At 39.7% G+C, this 20,236-nt stretch overlaps 2 protein-coding genes across 9 annotated transcripts in view; both read right to left on the bottom strand.

Moving 5' to 3' along the window:
• The window catches only part of LOC132122826 (zinc finger and BTB domain-containing protein 16-A-like), a 65,073-nt gene extending 58,977 nt beyond the window's left edge, over window positions 1-6,096 (bottom strand). Inside the window, exons 1-2 of the mRNA XM_059533274.1 lie at window positions 5,947-6,096; window positions 3,117-4,375 (exon numbers count right to left, since the gene is read on the bottom strand). Of these exons, the coding sequence (XP_059389257.1) occupies window positions 3,117-4,321 (1,205 nt within the window). The 5' untranslated portion in view covers window positions 4,322-4,375; window positions 5,947-6,096. The remainder of the gene's footprint in view (window positions 1-3,116; window positions 4,376-5,946) is intronic.
• A 1,635-nt stretch (window positions 6,097-7,731) lies between these two features.
• Window positions 7,732-20,236, bottom strand: part of LOC132122824 (neural cell adhesion molecule 1-like) — a 105,754-nt gene continuing 93,249 nt past the window's right edge. For 6 of the 8 annotated variants that reach the window (XM_059533266.1, XM_059533267.1, XM_059533268.1 and 3 more), the window contains 4 exons: window positions 11,840-12,035; window positions 11,414-11,530; window positions 9,616-10,215; window positions 7,732-8,615 (listed from right to left, as the gene is read on the bottom strand). In XM_059533266.1, coding sequence (XP_059389249.1) covers window positions 8,507-8,615; window positions 9,616-10,215; window positions 11,414-11,530; window positions 11,840-12,035 — 1,022 coding nt within the window. In that variant the 3' untranslated portion in view covers window positions 7,732-8,506. Of the gene's footprint in view, window positions 8,616-9,615; window positions 10,216-11,413; window positions 11,531-11,839; window positions 12,036-15,864; window positions 16,049-20,236 lie in introns of those variants that run through there. The other 2 variants (XM_059533272.1, XM_059533273.1) reach the window with 2 other exon arrangements.

Here is a 20,236-nt window from a genome sequence, read left to right as displayed (position 1 = left end):
AATGTCTAATGTCATGAAAGTTGAAATGACTTCAATCAAGTTGATTATACTTAAAATATTTAACAGCAACTGAACTTAGGTTTTTAAGTTTATTTATTTTTATTTTTTTACATTGTATGTTGTGAAACAACTGTCCAATCCACAGACTGCACTGTTCTTCTATCCCTCACAGCCTCATTTTCATGCCTGTCTAAACATATATAAAACAATGGGATAATTGCCAAAAGAAGATTTATTGTCACAATTTAATGCATCCTTGCTGAATAAAAGTGGAAATTATAATTCTAATTTACCCCCAACATTTAAATGGCATTGTCAAGGCTTGCACAAAATATTAAGCAGCACAACTGTTTCCACCATTGATAATAACAAGAAATGTCTCTTGAGCAGCAAATCAGCATATTAGAATGATTTCTGAAGGATTATGTGACACTGAAGGCTGTAATGGCTGCTAAAAATTCAGCTTTGCCATCATATACTGTGAAGTAATTTTATATAAACAGCTTTACAAGCTACAGAAAGTCGCTCTATTAGCTCTATTCCTTCTGTCTTTCTTGACCTCTCTCTGTCTCTCAATCTCTCTGTTTGCTCTATAACAAAAAATCCAATTAGAGCCGTGAGCGGCGGGGCCAATAGGAGTGCTCTAGGATCTCCCGCTTCCAGGGATTCCAAAGCAGCGGAGCTGATCTGTGTCCCCAGAGCCCCTGCACGCATCAGTCGTCTCTCTGCTGCCCGCGGTAGACTGTGAGTACACAACAGCGGCAGATTAAATCCACTCAGTGGAAAGCAGCACATTCCTCGGCTTGACCACGGGGCAGAAATGACATGCATGACAGGACCGAGACCAGCACAGCGGCTCGCAGAGGTCTTAATCCAGAGGAGTGTTTGTTGCATGACAGTTGTGATGTGTGTCCACCGCTACTGCATTTATTTCAAACGGATGGTTGTGCCTAAAGTCGTTCCAGAGGACTGGGAATGATTTGGCGGGTGCATTTGGGTTAAGATTCACGACTTTGAGGGCCTCTTACAATTGGGGCAAAAGTTTAACTATTATTGGTATTAGGTCACCCCACCATGACCACAGTGACCCCATGGGACCCCAGGGCTTTCATAACGTCCTGTGTACAAGTCAGACGTCGGCGGATCTTAACATCTGTCATTGTTCACAAACCAGAAAAGGGCAAATTGAGTTTATGAACAAATATTAGTGTTGAATTAATTAATATGAGTTTATGAATTAAATATTACTATTTTATTTTCTAATTGTCCCAACTTAAATATCAAAATGAATTTTGTGAATTAATTCATTTAAAAAAATGTTCACCATAAAAATGGTCATTATACTGTATGTACATTATGTTCTTGTTAGATCAGACCAAAAAAAATAATCATTATGTGTTTTAACGCCACACTGTAACGGAGAACACCTGATAGCATGGCTTCAGACAGGAAACCCGGGTCGGTGTCACTGGGTTCAGCATTTGTGGGAATGAATGAAAGAGTATCAGGTGTGCCGCAATACACACAACATGTGGCCACTTTATCTGTATCTGACAGAAGGCTAAAGTCACTATCAGTCCATCTTTACCACAGAGACTAAGGAGAGCAGTGCGGGTTATCTTCCACTCTGATAAATACAGATAAAGCTCAACCTACTGCTTGAGAGTCCAAGTTAAAACTGCATGGCCATCGGTAAAAAAAACCAAACCAATAAAACTGAAATAATGATGGCCTTTGGTTGGAGAAAATTGGATTTCATGTGTCAACTACAGCAATAAATATTTTATTTTGACATGGTGTGACACCAGTTGGGTGCCCACCAAGTGGAAGTGTGAGGACATTCTGTGCGAAAACAGAAATGCACAATCATGCCTGATTTTATGAATATTTATTGGTTGTTTGAGCTTAAAAATATAGTGCTTTAAATCCACCTGTCTATCTGAGCAAAGCTGCTCCTGGCTGATCTTTTTGGTCGATTCAGTGGCTATGAAGGGAAGGCCAGGGTCAAGCTGCACTAAGCAGCCCTTCTTTTCTGCAGAGGAAGACCTTGTTCTTCCACAAATGAAATAAAGGCTTGGTGTGTAGAGCTGGCAGATGTTTCTAACCTGCTCTGTGCTGCTCTCAACAAGCCTGAGGATGTTCGTTAATGAGAAGGTTCAACCAAAATGGATAAAAATCAGTTTACAGTTGTGATCACATTTTTTTGCAATTTTTCACATGTTAAACATTTAAACAATGTTTTCTTATTATTGCAGGGGGGGGGGGGGGTTCCATTCCATTGCTTGCGATGTGCATTTTTCAACACAAAAATGCATTCTGTATCAAGACGATTCCTGTACTATATTTCAAATCTTCTGGAACTATACAAGACCAACATTTTGCACAGTTAAACATATCCAATAGATATATTCATCAATGAGTCAAGTGAGTCAATGAATCACTCACCCATTCATAAATACAGCCACATGCTGAATGAATCAGCAGTTTGAACGAATCAACTAAATGAATGATTCAGTGATATAATCAGTGACTTGCCACCACCTATGGACAGTTTAAGTTTAATGTTTAAAGTATCATTTCAGTTATTTAAATAATTCAATATTTCAATAATCAAAATTGTATATTTAAGTCATTAACCTCTAAATGAATTCATTAATTTAATTTCACTCATGCCACCTCTGAGCCTCATGTCTGTAAAATAAAAATAAGTATTATATTATAGTATTAAAAAAATAATTTTTATAAAAATAAAGTATTATAAAAATAATTTTTTGAATTTAATGTCATAAAAAATTACATAAAAAAAAAAAACAGGTAAAATAAATGTAAAAAATGCCCCTGTAAATCACTTTAAAGAGTCAAAAATCCCCTCATAATGTGAAGGCAAATTTGTGAAAAAATTGTGTTCCTAAAAATAAAAAGTAAGTGTAGAGCTCTGTGGAAAAAAGCAGCATGAACATTCTACAATATATATATATTTTTTTTTTGTTGTTCACAGAACCTAGGAAAGAAAGTCGTTCAGGTGAATAAATGATGACAAAAAATGCATTTTGGGGTTCTATTCCTTAAATAAATAAACATAAACCAAAGGGAAAGTCTCAAATAATTTCACTCACCTGTGTTGTTCAGCTGCTTCACTATCAGGCAACTCCATATCACACACCTCACATCTTTCTTTCTGGGCTTGGACCTCATGCTTCACATTAGCTGTGAAATCCCCGAGCTTGCTTAAGAACTCCCTCTGAATCAAGCTCTGATGGAAGAGCCCCCCATAGGCACTGAAATCCATCGACATGGCCAAGGAGGTCGGCACTTGTAGCGACGAGGCCATGGACACAGGCAAGGGCAGCATGCTTTCACTCTTATGATTGGATGGGATAGAGCACAGCGAGGTGAAATGTCTATCAGCCAGACTGGCCATATTGACCAGACCCACTTGAGTGTTGTCTCCTTGGGAATCAGCAGAACTATCGGTGGAGTGGAGCTCGCGGGCGCTGGTGATGACGCTACCTCTGGTCGGTGTTCCAGGAGTGTCCCGGTGTTGCCTGGAGTCACCTCCACCCTCCCCGTTCCTGGGTAAGCAGCCTTCATTTTGGTAGTCCTCGTCTACCTGCATCATCTCAGTCTTGATTTTATCTAGCAATGGAGATGAGTTACCGAGGTTGTTTGAGAAACTCTGGGCCATGTTTTCTTGGACGATGGACTGTCCCATGCTCATCAGGCCCTCTACAGCCGCTTTAGTCAGGCTGCCAGTTGAAAGACCCCGTTGGGTGGACTCTGAAGATATCTTATCGACCAGCGCCAAGTGATGTTGATGGCCGCCGTCCAGTATGGAATGCTTTTTTGACATAAATGCGCTCTTAAGGTACTTGATCCTGCGGTCATCGCCATCCTCTGCGCCGTTTTCATTCATGTTCACATCCGTGTCATTCTCTTCGGATGCCTGGATGGTTTCCAAAATCTTCAGACATTGCTCTTCCAAGTATTCTATCTCTAAAATCTCTGCGGCGTACAGCAGGTCGTCCAGGTCCTCCAGCTTGGCCTGGAGCGTGGCGGTGTAGGCGTACTCCAGAATCTGCTGGAAGGTCTTTGGTGAGAGGAAGTCCAGAGTGTAATGTTGGCTGTTGCGGTGGAACAGGATCTCAAACATCTTACTAGCACATGCGAGCACGGTTCTGTGGGCATGAAACTCCTGGCTGTCGACCATGATGACCACATCACACAATGTCCCGGAGAGTCGCATCTGGTTGGCCTTCTGCAGGAGCGATGTGGGGTGGCCAGGGTTCTGGAGGTGGATCGCACCCATTTTAGTCAAATCCATTACATCGACATTTATCGAACCATCTCACGGATTTGCAGCTCTCCTTGAGTGCTCCTGTAAATGGCATTCAGTCATGTCACAAAAACAAGAATGAGTACAAAAAAATGTGCAATCCTCGGTTCATTCATCTCTGTTACACAGGTCATGTTAATCATCAATCAAACAGGTTAACTCAGTGCTTTGAGAAAAAGTCAAAGGGGTGTTGTTGTTGCTGAGGCACAGGCCAATCGTCACAACATGTACTTATTGTTACGCAATTGCAGCAATAGTAGTGGAAAGCTGCCAGAAGAAACTGAACCGACGGCATTTGGCACATGCTTGAGAGGAACTTGCATTTATGATACAGTTCTTCAGGCAAGAAACAATTTGTTTTAATTGTACCTTTCATTTTGTATTAACACCCAGGAACATTCCAGCAGTAGAGAAGAATAAAATCTCACCCCAAGAGTGACATTTTAATCACATAACTGTAATGACACATACAGCTGCAGTATAATAAATGATAAGACTAATTGTCTGAAAGCAGTTATATATTATGTACAAATCAGCTAATACCAAGATCTTCATGTTTAACTGTTAAACGTAATAACGATTCACTTTTTTTTCTGACACAACTAGTATTATAAGCATTTTGTAAAATCTCACTGAAGCAGTGTAAAAAAGTGTAAAAAGCTAAACCATTTATTCAAATAACAATGAAATATGCAATTATTTGACCTGTGAATATTTAATATACAAACAGGTTTTAAATCCATATTCACAGTTTTCTACTTAATCTCCCGTGGTCTCAACAAATGGTGCCATTTAATGCTGGCCTTGATATTGAAAAATGGATAACTACAATATGAATATGGATAAATCAACATCTGTCAAACCTATTATGAGTCATTAACATTTAATATTTATAGTTTATATATATATATGTGTGTGTGTGTGTGTGTGTGTGTGTGTGTGTGTGTGTGTGTGTAACATCTTATTAATGTATACTGGTCTTATGTAAATCCTCAAGATTGGATTTTATTTATTTTTTATGCGTGAGTGAATGAAAAAAAAAGAAAAGGTACGGATGCACCTTGTCCCTCATGACAACCCTGAAAAGGTTGAACCCTCATAATCTTCCAGCCTTCAAATCGCACAAATAAACTGAAACCGTGAGTTACACTTTATTGGAACCCCATATCTATGTATCGACCTTTCTATCTTTGACTATATAAAATGTACGATTACATTACGCTTGCTAAATATGACAAAATAAGCAACAGATCTGAGACAGCGAAGACAGTCGTATTTCTTCCGCGCAACAGTCTGTAGGTATTCGCAGTCTTTCCTGACTAATTCACCTGACTGACAAGTTCTTTTAAGCAACAATTACAGCAGTCAGTTCATAAACGTAATTCTTTTCATAACACTTAAAGTCTACGTGTCCTGAATGCGTAAATGAGCCTGCAGGATCCATGAACACTTAGGCGCGTGCAATATCTTTAAAGCCAAGAAACAAGTTGCATCCTTAACGTAAAACGAACTCATTCTCGCAGCACTTTCACCAGCCAATAATAATTTATCCCGCCATAATCAGCATCTGGAAGAACAATTAAGCTGTAACCGGTTAAGTTATTTTCACTTACCTGCAATTGGCGCGTAAATTGAACACTTGTTATTAAGGCATCAACATACTGAGGTCCACCGGAGCCGCTTCACGCGCACTACACTCGCCGTGCGGATTCCAATCATCATCATCACCGTGACGTCAACGCAATGGCTCGCTGTTTTCACAGAGGCGCGCGGGAACCCTGTGATTATTAGTGCTCTGAGGATGGAGCGGGTGATGAAAACAGCACTGGAATTAAACCAAAACTCCTAATAGTCATTTACATATGACTGAAAACGAAAATATTACGACTAACTTACAGCGAAATACAGCCCGGCGTGCATTAGCCTACACTTACATCAGAAGATGTTTATAACTTTAAAGATCATGACTGCAGTAAAAGAGCTAAGCTTGTCCATGAATGAACAGGAGAATGGGAGAATGAATAAGAAAACCACGCACAAAAGCACCGTTCCAGTGAGTCTTACCTCATCTTCCCACAGTCGTTATCTGGAAACATGCTGCTTTATTCCCTAAACGTCAAGCAACTTTGAAGAATAACCTCAAGACCATTAGCAAGCCACTGTACTGTAATGTCTACTTAATATTGCCACTTATAATTACAGTGCTGTTTTCAGTACCAGTCAATGGCTACCGTCAAATGTTTGATTACATTCTTCAGAATATCTTTTGCACTCACCAGAACTTTAAACTACTAATTTACTTAAATAAATAATAAAATAGCCTACACGTTTTTATCAAACTCAACTAACTTTCTTTTCGCATATACACCTAAACAGTTTTTGTAAAAAAAAAAAAATCCCTTTTAAATCTTTTAAGTTTTATTCAAAACATTTATGATTGGCATTTAATGCATATAAAATACAATAATACGTATGTTAGTGTTAAGTATGTTTATAAGCACGTCCACTAACATTTGAGGCTTGTGAAATAGTGCCACCTGCTGGTCAAGTAAAATAATTGATGGGTAGGTATTTTCTCCTTTCTGTCCAAGGTGGGAATTTCAACAGGGATACAATGCATACATTATACATATATACTCCAGAGTGACACTTTTTTGTCATTTTAAATGTTAATTTTTGATGGATTAAAAAAATATTTGTTTACAATGCTTAAAATGAAAACGAGGATTAATCTGAAGGCATTTTAAAAACATCAGAATGTCGATCTTTATGAACTAACCAAATAAAAACATGCAGAGAGATAATATTTACTTTTATGATACGGAACGAACATAACAAACCAAGAGAATCTTTCATGTTTTAATGAGTTTAATTAAAAGATGTTAGATCCACACCATTTACAACATGTTCTTTGCTTATCATTGTAAAGCTCACCCATTATACTGCGATTTCATGGGTCAAATCCTCATATACATGAAACGATTTACAGTTTTGGGGGCAAACTGTCAGTGAACAACTGAACAACTTGAGTAAAATGGACAAACAAAACGATCTTCCATTCTGTCCAAAACATTATAAGCATCAAAATCATGAAAACATCCAGAAACCACAACCTTCACCATTTCTCAACCAGACTGCCATAAACTGAGGTCGTACAGCTCAGGCCAGTCTGGTTTAATATAAGACATGGGCAAGCAGACAGTCATGCAGTGAGTGATGATATAAGAACTCTTCTCAGAGTCACGTGTCCTATCAGTCCAGATTCATACAGGACTGTTAACATCCATCATGTTATGAAAGGACACTCAGCCGTTGCTCCAAAGCTATGGGAATTTTCTTAAAAAAAGAAAAAAGAAAAAAAACAACAAAGATCTTGAAAACACAATCCCAGTGCACAAGCTTGCAGGTGACGGTGTTAAACTTTTCTCCAGAGGTACAAGGTATAAGAATGAGCAGATATTTTAGTTCGGGTTGATGCTTTAGGAGCATGTTGGAGGAACATTTAATGTATAAATCCCAAACATTAGAAACACACGATAATTGTAAAAACTGATTTAATAAAGACTTCAGCAGCGAATCAAATGGTTAATTTGAAATCTTTATCAGACTTTCGTTCATATAACAGTATTTTAAAATATCTTAGGATATTTTGTCTTTACATAACTGCCATTATGAGTTATCATTCAACAGGCAAAATAGTAAAGAGTAAATAAAATAGAATGATAAAATATAATAAAATACAAAACTAACAACAAATCGAACCTAGCCCTCAAACACTCATGATAAAAAAATAGGAGAAATCATTTACATTTTAACAATGTACTTTGTAAATAAATCGCATGTGTATTACTGAATAAATCATTTTCCTGAATAACTTAATGACCTGCTATAATAATTATCTGACAGAAAAAAAAAAGAAACACAAGAACCTCTATAAGAATATCTTTGAATTATATGAATTTGATGTCTGTTTAACTCTGATACAGAAACTTCTGGAAGTTTCACTTAAATCAACAAAAATAAAAAAAGCATACATACAGTACATTGTACGTGAAACTTCTGTCTGTAGATACAATGTTTTGTTCAGAAAATTCATTAAGGGCACTGTTAAACAAACACGTTCATGGTCACCACGACGCTTTTCATCCTTCACTTGTCCTCTCATGCTTTACTTTAAGTGGCGTTTGTTTGTGTGAGGGCGCTGGCTTCTGCTCCAGTTCCTGACGCAACTTTCTTCAGGTCTGCGTTTTCAGTCGTACTCTTCTCATTATCCAATATTTTCCTGTGATTGAAACCATTAACGTGACAGATCAGTCAAAAATGAACACTGTAATCATTTTCTCATCTTCATGTCATTCTAAACCTGTATGACTTTATTTCTTCTGTCCATTTAATAAATTATTCAGTTAGTCGGGTTGACGAAACTGGTCTGAATGATTCACCAACTGGACTCATTTCTCAAGTTCAGCTCACTGGGTTGCAGCGATTCACAGCTCACCATTGCAAAGACTTTATCAATTCCAACGCTGATTCGGAATCATTTAGGTACAATGCACTTACATCTGAAATACATTCTTTCTGCTAATACTGTTAATAAACAATCTAAGTGTTTTAGACTGATGCAAACCCCACTTTTTGAACTACATAACCAGAAAGAAAAATAATTTGGGAAGTCAACATAGACTGTTCGTACTATGCATTTTTTCATTACAAACAACAGGCTTGTAAAAATAATTTATTCATGAATCAGACTAAACTGGTGGCGTTGTTAGATTTTGCGTGCATGCAGCAAAAACAACTTATAAGACATTTAGTGCCACTATTTCACAGTACACTGTATATTTATTCTTAAAATAACTCTTAATATGACTCCATAAGGTTTTAAGAAATTTTGTGGGGAAAAGGTTCATTGTCTATTGCTAATATTGTTGCGTTGTATGAAGCAAAGCTCACGCAGAAGTCACTTTCAAAAGGATACTTCCTGTCAGTCAAGGTGGTGAATTCACATTAATAATGATTTAGTTCCTTTGTTAGACTTCCCTATTCTCATAAAATGATTTACAGTTATAGTTATTTTTATAGTTAATGTCCTTGATGCGAACTGCCCTTTGTTCTCATGTTTGGAATGGCATAAGGCTTGTAAATAACTTGATTTTTATTTTTGCCTCAACCTTTACATGAGCAAGTCTAAAGAATGCATGCACATTCACTGGTTCAGATGACCACATGCAGTGAAATTACAACAAACATCTAACATCTAGAGAGCATCTAGAGATCCATACTCGTCCTGTGCTGGAACAGATGGGCCACCGGAGCCAGCTGTCCCCACAGCATGTGACCCATCCTGAGGGACGTCTGTGGCTGGAGCCAGTGGGAGCTCTCCGTCAATCTCATGTTCATGATTCACTAAGGGGATTGCGACGCTGCCCTGTGGGCTGATGGGATTTAAAGTGGCATGAGACTCGGGCGACTCTAATTCGTTTTCTGTGTTTTTTGAGTTTACAGAAGCTGGTTGGACTGCGTTGAAGTGGGGAGGAGGAGGCACTGGGACTGGTTCTTCTGAAGGGACCACACGAGGAACCTCAGCTTGTGGTTCTGGGGAATCACCCAGGTCTACCAGGAGAGTAACTTTACTCGGGTCGGAAGACGGGGGAGATGAGCTGGAGAGTTTGGTGTGAGATTTGGGCGTGCTGCTGTTGGGTGGTGTCAGGTGGACGGGGTTAGGAGAGTCGGAGGGAGGTGCTGTGATGCTGGAGGTGAGAGTGGTGCTCTCGCTAACTGGGCTGCTCTGACTAAGGTCAAAGGTGTCAGTGACTGTGTCTGAGTTAGTGGGAAGGGAAAGAGGCAAGTCCACCACCACAGAGGCAGTTTCCGTAACTTGCCTGTGAGTAGAGGGAGAGAACAGAGACACAGACGGGTGATGTTGACACAGAGGGGAGATATTAAGGGAGAGACACCAAATCATTGGAGGTATGTGGTTACAGCACATATGCAATACTCATTCATTTGAAATACATTACTGCATGCATTGCAAGAGTGGTGTTACAATTAATGGTCACTAGAGGGAGTACTTGATTTAAAATATGAAATATAGTGGGGGGGTAAGAGTATGAAAAAAATAAAAAATAAATAAAATAATAAAAAAATTATAATACATATATATTATTACAATTTCTTTTTTAAATTGTCTATTTTAATATATTTTAAAATGTAATTTATTTATGTGATGGCAAAGCTGAATTTCCAGCAGAGATTAATCCAAACTTCACTGTCACGTGATCCTTCAGAAATCATTTTAATATGCTAAATTGCTGCTCAGGAAACATTTTGGAAACCATTATACTTTTTTTCAGGATTCTCTGATGAAAAACTATTGAGATCACACTCTTTGCTTGTTAAAAAAAAATAAAAAATAAAATAGAAAGAAAAATAGAAAAAAAACTAATCACAGCTTATTGCAAATAGTGCATTTCTTTGTCAAGATACATTTGCACCACTAGATGTCAGTATAAGCTCAAGGAAACGTGTTTGAAAACGTGTTTTGTGTGTGTGTGTGTGTGTGTGTTCTTGTTTTTGTGACATATCAGGACACAACTCTGTATAATGACATGGGTATGACACAGGTATTACAAGGAGAGGGTGACTTATGAGGACATAACCCATGTCCCCATTTTTCAAAACGCTTTTCAAAATGCACAAAGTTTCCTGTGAGGGTTAGGTTTAGGGGTAGGGTTGGTGAAGGGCCATAGAATATACAGTTTGTACAGTATAAAAACCATTACGCCTATGAGATGTCCCCACTTTTCACAAAAACAAACGTGTGTGTGTGTGTGTGTGTTTATTTTTACGTTTTTACAGTTCCCTTTGGGGTCACTAGTTACTGCAGCTTTAAATGCGTTGCAAAATGCTGTTTTCATGTTGTCTTTACACTAAGTTTAAAAATAGAAGCTAGATAGTTGAGGTGGATTCAAATGGTTATATTTAGGGTGTAGGAAACATTGATTTAATGGCATTGCAGATGTTCTGTGATTATGTGATTCAGTAATTGAGCACAGTACTTTCACATAACAGTGAGCTTACTCTGGTTCGGTCAGCGGCGTTGTCTCATTGGGCTCAGGATGGCCTTCTGCATCATGATTGGCTGTGGCCTCTTCTTCTGTCCTCACTTCTACAATGTGCTCTTTAGACACATCTTGACTGCATGCAGAGAGAAGGGACACACATCTGCTCATTACACAGCAATGAGAAGAGTTTGATGAGGTCACTAAAGCTGTGGCATAAGAGAAGATCTTGATTCTTTCACGGTGGTTGGAGGACTTTAACAGCTAGAACAGCTTATGTGTCTGAATTCATGCTTAATATTCATATGCTTCACAATGCAGGGCCCTCGACTGCTCTCGATGTGTGATATGAGCTTATTTGAGTCAATTATATATATATATATATATATATATATATATATATATATATATATATACATAGTGCATGAACATTTTGGATACTCACACAAAGGCAGCTTTGCCTGTCTCTATGTCTTTGCCTTTGGTGCCTTGTCCGGGTTTACCGCAGATGCACATGAGGATGCCACACTTATTGAGGAAGCAGCAGGTGGCGTCCACGATCAGCAAGAGCAGCACACACACCAGTATAAGAATACCAACAATTACTCCAGTGTTCAAGCCCGTGCCATCTTCCATGGAGTCTTGAGGAGAAACAGGAGAGATACAGACAAATAGACAGAGCAGGAGGATCATCAGCCCAAACTAAGGTTGCACACAATGTAACAGTCACGCAAGCATGAGTTATTTTCAGATCATAAGACTACCAGGATTCAGCAAAGCGAAGACAATCGGTGAAAGCAACAAGGCAAAGCTAACAACTCCCCCTTTTGACAGAATTGTGCACTCGGTGAATATATAATACAATTTTAAGTTTGGACTTTAAATAACAAAAATCTATCATCATTAACTCTAAAAACCTAATTTATTCAGCTGATACGAAAGAAGATATTTTGAAGAATGTCAACCAAACAGTTTTGGTTCCAATTGAGTTTCACTGTATATGGGTCCATATAATGGAAGTCAATGGAAACCAAAACTGTCACTCATTTGTAAGTCGCTTTAGATAAAAAACGCGTTTGCTAAATGATTAAATGTAAATTAAATGCGTTACCAACATTCTACAAAATATCTTCCTTTGTATCAACGTAATAAAATAAGTCAAAGAGGTTTGGAATGACATGAGGGTGTCTAAATGTCCTGGCCTGCATCTTGCCAACCTTCATATTTTTTGTTTATCATCGGTAGTTAAAAAGAATAATAATAATAATAACTTAGCCATAAACAATTACAGTTCAAGGGTTAGTTCACCCAAAAATCTAAATTATGTCATTAATAACTCACACTTATGTCGTTCCAAACCCGTGAGACCTCTGTTTATCTTCGCAAAACAGTTTAAGATATTTTAGATTTAGTCTGAGAGCTCTCAGTCCCTCCATTGAAACATCGAAAATACATTTTGGCCCAAAAATTGCAAAAACTACAACTTTATTCATCATTGTCTTCTCTTCCGTGTCTGTTGGGAGAGAGAGTTCAAAACAAAGCAGTTTGTCATATCCGGTTCTTTCGGACAGTAAGATTCAATAAACCGGTTGAAGAAAACGGTTCACTGGTTCTTTTGCGCTCGACGTAATGGCGTCATTGGCGATGATTGCCCTGGATTCAAGCCTTCGGTTTACCTGGGCTCATAACATTAGCACAGAATCAGTTCAGAATCAATCACCCAAAGGATCAGTTCGGTTCAGATGCTCTGTGTGTCGGTCTGCTTCACTCTGAATCACACATGCGCAGTATCATCAGCTCCTCGGTTCTTGAATCGGACACGTCTGACAGATATGGTTCTTGACTCATGAACGAGTCAATCTTTTGTTCGTTATCTGGCTCGGCTCGGGGTTTCATCTTCAATTCTCTCTTCACAGCAGTTCAGTCAGTGTACTGTTTGAGTAAATGCATTACTCCGGGATATTGGTTTGTTTTAACTCAGAGGGAGTGTCAGCCACATTAAAAAGTTAACAGCTTAAATCATTTGTGGATTAATGCTTATTGGAGACATGAACAGTTTCAAACGATTCAGTTCGATTTGGTGAACTGTTTCAAAAAGATCCGGTTACATCGAATGATTCGTTCGCGAACCGGATATCACTAAACTGCTTTGTTTTTAACTCTCTCACAACAGACATGGAAGAGAAGACAATGCTGAATAAAGTCGTAGTTTTTGCTATTTTTGTACCAAAATGTATTTTTGATGCTTCAAAAAATTCTAACTGACCCTCTGATGTCACATGGACTACTTTGATGATGTTTTTCTTACCTTTCTGGACATGGACAGTAGACCGTACACACAGTTTCAATAGAGGGACTGAGAGCTCTCGGATTAAATCTAAAATATCTTAAACTGTGTTCCGAAGATGAACGGAGGTCTTAATAGTTTGGAACGACATGAGGGTGAGTTATTAATGACATAATTTAGATTTTTGGATGAACTAACCCTTTAGGATCATGATGGTATGATGGCAACTGGCACAACATTAATGCTATTTATGACAGATTAAGTAGTTTGTCACTTATTGTGTTATTGCAAATTACACATACACCACTGATGTGTGATAGTTTGGTTCAGTAAGATTTAAAAACAATTAAATGTATAAATAAACACTTTTTAGAAAGATGTTTATAATGCCTATTGTAAAAGAAATGCTGTTCCTTTGAACTCTCTTCATCAAAGAATCCTGATTTTACCACAAAAAATATTAAGCAGCACAACTGTTCTCAACATTAATAATAATAATAATAATAATTTCTGAAAGATCATGTCACACTGAAGATTTGTTATTTTAAATTCTAATAATATTTTACAAATACTACTGTTTTCACAGCATTTATTTTAATAAGTGCAGATTTTTCAAAAAAAGAAAAAAAAGAAAACCGTTACTCAAAATTTTTTTAGATTAAAAAAGTACACTACAACATTATATAAAAATGAATTTAATAATGCCACATGTGAACAATAGGCCTAGTGATGACTATAATACATTGCTGTTTTTCCAAACATTACCGTAAGTATAAGCCTCAAAATGTCTTTTAAGTAATGAAATAACATCTGAAAGTTTTGTTACAAAGTTTGATCCCAAAGGACTGGTACAGTTTTAGTTCAAACAATCCATAGAGCAAAAGAAGAATATAAGACAGACAAAATATATTCTCTCTCTTCTTTTAGCTTAGTGTTTCACTCTCTCATTCTTTAAGACGAAACATATAATTTCTGCATCATTAGCAGCACTACATGGAACTGCAAAAGTAATTGTTGTTTCAAAACACACAGAAGCCCACAGAGGCCATACATTATTAGTATTCGTTTCTAAAAACTCTTGATCTTCCGTATCATTATGTCTTCATTGTTTTTGCAACTATCCACTAAGCTCTGCCCCTCTAGAGGATAGGGTTACATTGCATTTAAACCACCCAAAAACAGATCCTCCATAAACCTGCATTAAAAATTAAAACAGTTATTAAGGTATTATAATTATTGTTTAAGGCTGGGCTTAACGTTCGATTAAAAGTTTGCTGAGAAGCATTGTTTTATAGAGTGTTTATTGCACATAAAGAAGAGCATGTGCCCTCAGCAGGTGATGTCATCAGTATTTTTGGTTTATTTTTATGGAAGAGAAATGCATATATCTGCTATATGTTTATTCTGTCAACCTTCATGTGTGCACTAACATATAGGGTCTGTTTACACCTGGTCACTTCATGTGTTTTCTCTGATTGGATTGCTATCTGATTTGTTAAAGCGGCTCCATTTACACTTGGCCACATAAATGTGTCTCCGCAAACCTGATATAAAAGGATTTCGATATAAGTGATGTGACATACAGCCAAGTATGGTGATCCAGTATCCAGGAGTCAAACTCTCTAACCACTAGGCCACGACTTCCCCAAGAAGTCAGCCAAGAGGAGACTGTTTTTCCTTTGCTAAAGTAAGGAATCTTTGCTCCTGTTAACAAGTGTTGGGTTTCACGACTCACTGGTGCATGTGCAACACTGACCTTATACGTCTTTTCCCCGAAACTGCTTTTGTTTTACAACAGTGAGCGCAAGCTAGATTAAAGTGATTATAACCCTTTGAGCAAGGATATTTTTCTTACAAAAACGCATTGATTCGCTAGAGAAGTCCTTTGATCACCCCCCAGAGCCGTGTGAGACACTTGTTTTGTAATGGATGCGCTTTTTATTAAACTCCTTATGGACCGATGAAGTCCAACAACTGCTGAGTGGCATCAAACAGCTTGAAATATCGTTAGTTCCATCTGGTGCAACTGGAATGACACAATGCAGCTTTACTTGCACAGTACAGTGCAAATGTCTATAAACTGGAAGCGATATAACATTTTTACTTTTTTAATGACATAAATTAAAAAGCACAGTCATTTTAAGATTTCTGTCATCTGAAATGGAATATATTTTGTATTTTCTTAATTGGAGGTACTGTTGTCTATTAGGCTCACATTAGAGAGATACAGAGACAAATCACAAAGAGGATCCTCAACATGAGGAAAAGACATTTCCTCGACTCTATGAAAGCAAAAGCAGCAATAACGGAGAGAGCAGAAGGGACACTAGAGGAGAGGAGAGGAGACTGAAGATCCACTCTGAGTGACTACAAAACACAAAGACCAACAGAAGATGACAGGCAGAAACAAACATTCACACAATAACACAATGAAGGGAAGGAGGAAGAGTATTGGCACCAGGATGTTTGCGTTATGAGTGCATGTGATGGTCCGTCCATTTTCCAAGCGCAGGAACAACGACAGGACAACAGAGAAACAAGGAAAAAGGGGAATGGGAATAGAAAGAGAGAAAAACAAGAGGCAGAAAAATAAGTCAAAAACAGAAACAAAGTTTAAAAATGAAAAAAGTAAAGTGGGAATAAAAAGGAGAATGAATGAAAGCACCAGCTGAGGGTGAGAGGGAAAATATGTGACAGATGTTGGGTCATTCTCTGTACCGCTGCCATGTGCGTCTTTGACTTAATACTTTTGTGAGTAAAAATAATAAAAAGTCAGATTATAAAAACCAATTGTCATTTACAGTACCAACCACTAATATTGGCACCCTTGGTAAATATGAGAAAAGGCAGCAGTGAAAATAAATCTGCATCATTTCTCTTTTTGAAAAAAAATTCTAACCTATCATTGAAATAAAACAATGGAAAGTGGCGTCCAAATCTTATTATAAATCTTATTATCTCTAGTTCACATTAGCCACAATTATTGTAGTGTCTATTTGCCAAAATAACAGATCTGAGGTTTCTCCTATAATGCCTGAAGAGTTTGGAGAAAAGCTGACAAAAAAATCAGAGACCATTCCTTCATCCAGAATCTCTCCAGATCCTTCAGACTCGCAGCTGGTGCTGGTGCTTCTTCACTTCAGTTCAGCACACTCAAACGCTCCTCCTCTCCGTGCATTAGGAGGATATAGACACACGTCCTACAGATTTGCCCTGATGGTGGAAATGGGGCTTTTAAATGTGTTAGCTATTTTCTTACACCCACTTTCAATTTTGTGAAGCTCAACAATCTTGTTCTGCACATCAGAACTATATTCTTTATTTTTTACACTTTGTGAAGGATGATTAAGAGAATTTGGCCTTTGTGTTCTCCATATTTGTAATCCTGTGGACAGGAAGTAATGGCTGGAGAATTGCATGCTCCTTGTCACCCTAGTGTGCAAAAAAATATACTTCAAAAATGGTCTGAAAAATGTCCTCAAAGACCTTGAGGTGCTGAATTAAACAAACAACGTTCTACAGAGCAAGCAGCTTACGAAGAGCTCAGTGTTGTGTAGTTTTGCTTCAAAGTAGATGAATGCTGACAACACTCATTTATCTGTGACTATGGAACAGTTATTTATTTCAACTTCAAGTTTTACTATGCATTAGCATTAATAAGCATTAATAAAAACTATATAGTCAAGACAAAAACAACTAAATTACAAAATATTAAATATTAAATTGAAAACAGAAAATAAAAATTACTTAAAATATTAATAAATATAATGTCAATGATACTAAAATAAGACGTGTGCATAGAAACACTGAAATTAAAAATTATATAAATAAAAATAAGAAAAATTGCATAATTAGAAAAGATGTGTTTATCACTTGTTTTGTTCATTATATATTCATTATTAAGTGAGAAATAAGTAACATTATGCTTTTTCATGATGTTTAAGCTTAAAAAGACCCACTGGGGTCAAAAATATCACCTAAAAACTGTTAGACAGGGAGGGATAAAGAGTCTGTACCAGACGTTATCCATAAGGAGGGAACAGATTTGCTGTAAAGAATGTACAATATGCATCCACATTAAATAAATCGTCTCTAGGTTACGTATGTAACCCTAGTTCCTCGAGGGAACGAGACGCTGTGCATTGGGGAACGCGCTTAGCGTGAGCGACTCTGAATATCGTGTGTAATCAGTCCAATGGAAGAGCGTGACGTCACAGGCGGGGTGACGTAAGCGACCAGGAAGCTATAAAAGCACGTGCTGCGCAGCTGGCGTCAGCTTCGAGTACCAGCAAGCGCCGGCAGGGGTGCCGGGGTATGGCTCCGAGGAACTCGAGCTGCGTCAAACAACGCTTTGGGGAACGAGTACCAACGCCGCCAGACTACCAAACCCCTGCCTAGTGTGTATCCGAAGAGCACAGCTTAGGACGAGAGGACAGAAGCGCCTTGAGTGACTGGCATGTCTAAGCCATAGAATTTTACAAACGTAGAGGGCGTGGACCACCCCACAGCATTGCAGATGTCAAGCATGGATACACCTGCTAGGAAGGCCTTGGAGGCCGCCAAACCCCGAGTAGAGTGAGCCTTGGCACCCGACAGCGGGGGACGACCAGAGGACTCATAGGTTGCGTTGATAGCCTCGACTATCCAACGACTAATAGTCTGCTTAGAAGCAGGAGAACCACTCTTGTGGGGACCGTAGCATACAAGCAATTGGTCTGTTTTTCTCCACAGGGCAGCTCTGTGGACGTATGCGTCCAGTGCTCGAACTGGACACATACAATTTAGCTTCGCTTGGTCGGGCTCCCGAAAGAGAGGAGGACAGAAGGCCTGCAGCACTACCGGTCGTGGTGTGACAGAGGGAACTTTAGGAACATATCCCGCTCGAGGGTATATGAACGCTTTGGTCATGCCAGGTGCAAAATCAAGATAAATGGGGGCCACTGAAAGGGCCTGAAGATCTCCTACTCTCCTCAGAGAGGTAATAGCCAACAGAAAGGCGGTTTTAAGCGTCAGATGTCTGTCTGAAATATCTTGAATAGGTTCAAACGGGGGTTTGCACATTGCCTCTAACACCACAACCAAGTCCCATGAGGGAATACGGGACCGTACTGGAGGTCTCAGCCTCAGCGCACCGCAGAGGAAACGTGTAACTAAGGGGTGTCTTCCGAAAGACTGGCCATCGAGAAGGGCGTGGTAGGCCACAATGGCCGCCACGTAAACCTTCAGCGTGGAGTGGGTCAACCCTGCAGAGAGCCTGGCCTGTAGAAACTCCAGAACTGTACCAACTGGGCAGTTTGCTGGGTCAAGCTGGTGGTCTCTGCACCATGAGGTGAAGAGTTTCCACCTCAGGGCGTACAGTTTCCTTGTTGAGGGAGCTCTGGATTGGAGAAGGGTCTCAACAACCTCAGTTGAGAGACCAGCTGCTAATAGTTGTGCCCCCTCAGGGGCCACACCCGCAGCTTCCACAACTCCGGGCGAGGGTGAATTATTGTGCCCTGCGCCTCTGAGAGTAGGTCTGTCCTGATCGGTATCTCCCATGGAGAGCCGTCGAGGAGCGAGACCAGGTCTGCGAACCATACTCGGCCCGGCCAGAACGGGGCTACTAATAACAGACGGACCCCGTCCCGGCATACTCTCGCCAGAACTCCCGGGAGCAGAACAATAGGGGGAAAGGTGTACAGACGAAGCCTCGGCCAGGTCTGTACCATAGCGTCCAGTTCCAGAGGAGCTGGATGAACTAGAGAGAATCAAAGGGGACATGTGACGTCTCTTCAGTCGCAAAAAGGTCTACTTGAGCCCTGCCAAAAACTCTCCATATCTGCTTCACCACCTCGGGGTTAGGCCTCCACTCTCCAAGCCTCGGCCCCTGCCTCGACAGTATGTCTGCTCCCATATTTAGTTTCCCAGGAATATATACTGCTCTAAATGAGAAAGCTTTGCTCTGGGACCACACAAGGATCTGGTGTGCCAGCTTGTACAAGGGGCGCGAACGCAGACCTCCCTGGTGGTTGATGTAAGAGACCACCGATGTGTTTCCACGCTGCTAAATAATCGACTAAGGGAATCAGTCTCTCGAGACTGACCTCTGGTGTAAGAGGCCCCCGCAGGGTCAGCGAGCGTCTCAGCCCCGCTACGTGCACGGGTGGAAGATACTGAGAACGATGCTCGCTGGGGACCGCTGCGCCCTCTAACACTGGCAGGGTTGGCAGATCGGCCCCCAGAGGGCGCTGAGGCGAGACAGGCACCGTGTACTTCGCTGTGCACCGCTCTACCCCAGCAGAGGCTGCCCTCTGAAACCCTGGGCTTCTGGCGTCAGGGCTTCTTGGCCGAGGACTTCTTAGCTTCAATGACTGCCCTCAGATCTTGCTTGGGCTTAGAAGACCTCGGCTCTGTCTTTCCGCCTCGCGGTACGAGGAGCTAGGGTATGGCTGCAAGAGAGCAATGAAGGAGGAACTTATGGAACGCCACCGCCTGTTTGCGGGCCTCCTGAAACCTGTCGACGACAGAATTGACTGCGTCGCCAAACAGGCCAGAAGGCTGAATCAGGGCGTCCAT

The sequence above is a fragment of the Carassius carassius genome, chromosome 41 (assembly GCF_963082965.1).
Source record: "Carassius carassius chromosome 41, fCarCar2.1, whole genome shotgun sequence".
Lineage (NCBI taxonomy): Eukaryota > Metazoa > Chordata > Actinopteri > Cypriniformes > Cyprinidae > Carassius > Carassius carassius.
The sequence above is the reverse complement of the archived record's forward strand: the minus strand, read 5'-3'. Positions and strand labels throughout refer to the sequence as shown.